Here is a 6,382-nt window from a genome sequence, read left to right as displayed (position 1 = left end):
CCATCCCAGACTCCCCTACACCTTTAACAATTTTCTATGTTCTTACGAAAGTATTGCAAAATCGCCCCGGATCCCCATTTTCGATTATTTTTACGTCGATATACCTTTTCAAACTAAAAATTCATGCAAACAATTTTAGATATTAAAGTTTGAAACCACTGTGAGCATTTTATTATTACGAGGATTAAGTGCTAATTGTTGAGTTAATTCCTAAGAAGCTATTCGAGGCTGAAATTTTTAAATTGTAACCTGTGGATCGCATCCAAATCTACCAAATTCGAGTTCTCTCCTGAGTTGCAATTCTATTAAGAAATATTCCAGAATGCCTACATTCTTCGAAGATATTTTCTTCCCATTACCAAACTTACCATTTCACAAATTCCTAACCGTTGATTCTTTATCGTCGACATTTCGACAGCGAGGTTTCAAATATTGAAATACCCTGTGATTTCTCTCTTATGCAAGGATCTTCGTCTTTATACAAACCAGTTAGGTGAATGCGAGACACGTGAGAGCTGCTGGCACGTAAATTATTAATCAGAATACTTCAGTGACTCACCTTCTTGGCGTCATTGTTGTTGTCCGCCGCGTGATGTGGTTGTGGACTCATTGCAGCACCATTGCTAACTGCTCCACTTTGCGACAGAAGCTCGTCGCTACCCCTCTGGAACATCCACAATGAGAAAAAAAAAAAATTAGTACATGCGTAGAGAGAGATCAACACCGTGTGATCGAAATTAGAAAAGAAAGTATACGAGAAAGTTAAGAGGAAGAAGAGAAAGAAATATTTATTATAAACCCATTGTGGCACAATAATACGTATAACAAATAACGGAAAACACAATTTAAGAGAAAGAGAAACAGAGGAAAGAAAGGAGAAAAGAAGAAAATACTGAATAAAGGGCCTAGCCGAATAAGCATGGTAAAAGTGCCCACAAATCGAATTGATCTTGGTGCACATCATTCGATAGACCGCTCGAAGAAAACCCTTTCTGCCAAGTATCAAGCTGGTAACCCTACTACTTGGGTAGTTACAGGGTGAAACGCAATTTACAGTTTAAGCTCCATTTCTCTTGTTCTGCTCTTTGAAAACTTATGAAAAAAATCATGGACATGCTACCCAATGGCATACATGTCTCTGAATTTTTTCAGAATTGTTGACTGCAAAAGCGATTTTTAAAAAATTCGGAAAGTTTATAAATGTTTTTATATTGAAATTATCAAATGACCACGTTTATATTTTTACAGTATTATGGTCTTGTTATGGATATTAATGTGTAATTTTTTCAGATTTCTCGAAGTGGGGGACGGCACCTAGAAAAATCAAAAACCGATGTTCGCTTATATTATTATTTTAGTTTTTCGTGTGACCATGTTCATTTTTCTACTGTTTTAGCAGTCTGTTATGGTTATTAATAATTTTTTCAGATTTTTTTGAGAAGTGGTTCATACTTAAAAAAATTATAAACCGATATCTTCTAACCTTTCGAACGCAGACTGGCATACTCGTATAATCGACATACTTTATTCATTAAATGGTCATTATATGCAGTTCCAAATACTTTCACATGTATTAAGTAAGTCAATACACTTAATTTGGACATATCCTTCTTTTTTTTTTTTTTTAACATGAGGGAAATCTTCCAAAGTCTCTCCTGGAGTGGAGAGGCGAGGTAGTGTGGGATTCTTACTCGATTTTGCAGTCAACAATTCTGAAAAAATTCACAGAAATACACGCCATTGGGTAGCACATCCGTGATTTTTTTCATAAGTTTTCATCGAGCAGAACAAGAGAAATGGAGCTTAAACTGTAAATTGCGTTTCACCCTGTAACTACCCTAGTAGTAGGGGTACCAGCTTGATACTTGGCAGAAAGGGTTTTCGTCGAGTGGTCTATCGAATGATACGCACTAAGATCAATTCGGTTTGGGGGCACTTTTACCACGCTTATTCGGCTAGGCCCTTTGTCAAATAAAGGTGGTGAGGGATATTTCTTTATTGAAACATTAACAAAATTCGTGAAATTTTCATTGTTACAATTGTTTCATATCTACTACAATTTTGAAGATATATCTACAGGAAAATAGGAAAACACACATTGACCTTTAACAGGTGTTTTCACACTCTGAAGATCCAAAAAGTAGCGAAAAATGAAAATTGCCCGACATACCTACTTCTATCGTTGTCTCCTGCAAACTTGCAAAGCTTCAGAGACATCGGAATTTTCGAAGCTGCAAATCTTTGATCTCATGAAGAATAATTTCCTTAATTTGCCATGATATAATTGCTTTTGAACTACTTACTTTTAAGAAATTGACGGTTTTACTTTGTAACGATTAATTTTCAGATGAATACCTAGTTAATTAATGACTACATAAGCTAAGCAATCGTTAATTAAAAATTATCCAGCGAGAAAACCTTGATATCGTGATTTTATTTCTACACAAAAACAAGAAACGTATTGTGGCTCTAATAATTTCATCACCCACTGTTACTTTCATAACCGAGCTGAATCTACCGCTCGATTAGGACAGCGTCGCGTTGTTATAAACATATGTGTAGATATTTTCTGTAAACATACCTGTTTACGAACGGAGAATCGCGAGAGCGATTAACGAGTTAGTGGCCTATAAAGTGTTAATAAACGTTTTATATTCTCTGTTATTTCGTATATAAAGTTCATTGAAATGTCGTCTACGGAGGAAACTCCAAAGCGCAACAATATCAACAATAAACGTGCCTCGTTTCTACGATTGTGTCAGAGAAGGTAGGCCTATGGGGACATGACCCAATCAGACCTGCATTCCTCGCGCTAGCCATCTCATCTTCGCACAGCACTACCACAACATCAACCCCCCAAATCCACACCCAACCAGTCCAATCCCCCATTAGTCGACCCACTCAACCGCGCTCGAAACCTTCTCCATCCGCCTAAAACCTCCGCCTGGCTTGCACCAGCCTGCATATTACACATCCCAACGTGGATTATTAAAATCCTTCCGACTCCGTAAACACATTTAACCGACGATTCTCCGCTGGTAACAGGATCAGGTGCCAGTTCCGGACTCTAATTCCACGAGTTGATCCCTCAAAGGAAGCAACGACGATAAACAGGATCCTCCTCCTCTTCGTCGTCGTTTCGATCGCTAGAATCCGCGATCTGATCGCGAGATTTCAGTAACGAGAGGTCGGAAGAGTATGGCGACCTTTCACCAAGGTGAAACACGCTCGTCGCAAGATAATTCATAAGCCCCACAGAAACGGGGAGGGAAAGGGGGTGGCTCTGCTGCCAGTCATATCCGCTCGAGAGACAGAATGGCAGATCAAAGAGTCCCGCAGGATCACGCCGCGGGATGGTAAGAAAAGACGCGACTCACCGTGAAAGGGGGACTCTCGCTTCCTTTGGCGAATATTTATGGCGAAAATCCTTCGCTATGGTCTTTAGTCGATAAAGGTGCTCTCTGCTTGGTTGGTTGGGTTCTCTGAGGACTGATTTTCGTGGTGCTTCAGGGGTTTTTGGTTTGGTAGGTGGTTTTGTTTTCGAACAGAGTAAAGAGAGTTACGCAGTCAGCTGATTTTACACATTTCAGACTCTTTTCTTCTTGGGAACCTAGGACTGCATCGAGTTCAGCATACCGTCGAACATATTCGAAATCTTTCGAAGTTTCTTAGTAATGTTTGTTTTCTTCATTCGTGAAAATGTTCATTTCAATTCTACAAATAAATATCTATCGTTTGTATAACATTCTCGTTAACGCGAATTCTACTAAAAATTAGAATAAAACAAAAATGATTACACCCTAATTCGTCCTATTTCCAAGACAATCGATACATTGTTCATCGAAAAAAAAAAGGTCTTACAAGATAAAAGTAACCGATTTCTCATCCCACAAGGTGTCCACAAGTAGAATAGAAAGGAAACGCAGGTCGACGTTCGAGGAGAAAGGAAAATTCCCTAAAAAGTCTGAACGACATCGAGAAAACGACGTACACGAGTTGAGTTTCATATATTCGCCGGATATACGGAGGTAGTTTCATCCCCTGGCCCAGCATCCGGTTCAGCCAGACCACCGGACCTCCTGTATTATTCACTTCCCGCGAACTTGCGGATTACGGGCTCTTCTGAGGCAAGGATGCTCGATCCTCGTCTTTCAATTCTCTCTTCTGGACCGGATCGAGATCTTTGATGGGTTTTGTGGATCAGTGGCTAGCAGCACCGGTCCAGCTTCTTTTTTTTTTCTTTTTGTTTTTTTGGAGAGTGAATTGAAAGGTGGACGCACGTGGACAGGTTCAGTACTGTCATCTCGTATTTTTAAAGAAAGATTCAAACACTTTTGCTGTGAATAGTGTGAAATAAGATAGAACGCGTCACAAGTGTGTCAGTAATATTTTTAACACATTGCGTACGGCACTCTGCTCCCTCAACGCGCTTCCAGGGCCCGCACATTTTTGAACGCTCGAAAAAAACTTTGTACAATGCATATATGCACTTTTTTTATTTTTCATTTATAAAGTATTCTTAAATATTACTACATATTTCTTATACATACCTAATAAAATTAAATCGATTAATTATTATTTATTTTACAAACTTGAATAATGCTTCAAAGTATGATATCCGGTGAAGCATTCTCCTTTGTGCAATGGTATTTGGCATAATTTGCAACTATATCTGGTTTCGTTCCTTGTTCCACTGGACGAACAGACTTTACACTTTTTTTTTTATTTCGCTAATCATTTGTCATAAGAATATGCAAGGCTTCGTTGCCTTGGTAACGCAAGAAAGGAATCTACTTTTAAATTCTCGAGTCGTCGATACGCGCGTATGAAGAAACATTAAAACGAGATATCTCGTAACGCGGCCACAAAGTTCGGTTTGCTATATACGAGATATCTCGTGACCCATACGCAATGTTTTTCACGCAAACAGCTGCCAAAACTTGACAATCACGAGCCGAGATGATTATTATTATTATTTATTTATAAACGGACCGAAGCCCTCTTACATAAATGTTTACAAAAAAGAAAAAAGGCTAGTCGTCATGTTTAAAGTTGTAATAGGAGTATGTGGTATGCTGAGTATTTCTTATGTTTTCAAGATTAATCGGTAACTATCACATTTTACAAACGACTCAGGAGAGCACGTAACACGTGTTGACGCGATATTTGAAAAGATTAAATCTAAAGTATTGCCGAACGAATTTAGCACGGAGTTGCATTGGGATCCATTATAAAAGTTGAAAGTAGAAGAGAGAATTCCAGCAGATGCAATTTCGTTAGTGGAAACATTTGAATTCGCGGGAAATGAGTTGGAGCCGGACCATGTGATACGAGGAAGGTTATAATCGCCGCGAATAATATAGTTACAGTTCGAATATTTGTCTAAAACATCAGAAATAGCAGAACAGTGTGCGGAGGCAAATAAACCACACCGATTATTAGGGGAAGAGCTGCAGATGTGACTTCGACAAATAAGTGTTCCACATTGAAAACGGTATTGATAGTGCCACTACTGCGTAAGGTGTTTCGAATCGCAATAAGAACGCCGCCTCCTCTGGAATATCAACTAGTTTGTTTAGATCGGTCGCATCGGTAAATGGTGTAGTTATTTAAGCCTAGCTCACTGTCAGAAAAACTATCGGTAAGCCAGGTTTCAGTTAGGATAAGGACGTCAGATTGAAGTGAAGAGCAAGCGACCTCTTGCTGTAAATTATTCAATTTCGTGCGTAAACCTCTGACATTATGATAATATATAGACAAGTTCCGTGCTAGTTTTTTCATTGTTGTCGGTTTATCGTAACAATCTTAGGAGTACCGTTGACGTATCTAATAGTCTTGTTTTGATCGTTCATATCACGCAATTTCACACGCAAATCATTTAAAAACGCACGTTGCTTCACTGTAGAGTCATTAGATATTCTAGCAGAACCAGAGTATCTACGTTTATTCTTCAACATGTACCGCAATCCTGCTAATAAAAGAAGCACACGTCCCCGTTTAAAAAATCAAAGGTCACGTTCAAATCTTCGAAGTGCCTCCTAACCTAGAAAAATTTCGCTGAACCATCTTACGTCCCGCTTGAAACCGTGCAACTTTAATCCATTTTTGTCTACAGACTTTTCACCTAAAGCAAGACGACAAATAGCAGATAGTAATATAGATAATCTCAGGCGACCCACTAAAATAGGATAAAAAATGCGAAATAATTCCTTCGAAATTGCAAATTTTCTACATAACAGACGGAAGAAGAAGGTAAAGTTTAAGACACTCCAGGCTGAAATAATAACTGGCACAAGCGAATCGGTCAAACGGCCCACTCAAAAGTATCCAAAAGACCAATTAACCCCAGAGCAACGACGATAAAACCCACTATCTCTCTAAT

General features: G+C 38.8%; 1 protein-coding gene across 1 annotated transcript in view; it reads right to left on the bottom strand.

Moving 5' to 3' along the window:
• Nucleotides 1-559: 559 nt before the first annotated feature.
• The window catches only part of LOC108575902 (protein deltex-like), a gene marked incomplete at its 3' end in the record, with an annotated part of 226,682 nt that continues 220,859 nt past the window's right edge, over nt 560-6,382 (bottom strand). Inside the window, exon 4 of the mRNA XM_017938835.1 lies at nt 560-664. Within this exon, the coding sequence (XP_017794324.1) occupies nt 560-664 (105 nt within the window). The remainder of the gene's footprint in view (nt 665-6,382) is intronic.

This window comes from Habropoda laboriosa, unplaced genomic scaffold (assembly GCF_001263275.1).
Source record: "Habropoda laboriosa isolate 0110345459 unplaced genomic scaffold, ASM126327v1 scaffold314, whole genome shotgun sequence".
NCBI lineage: Eukaryota > Metazoa > Arthropoda > Insecta > Hymenoptera > Apidae > Habropoda > Habropoda laboriosa.
Note: the sequence above shows the minus strand (reverse complement) of the source record. Positions and strands in the feature narration are given on the sequence as shown.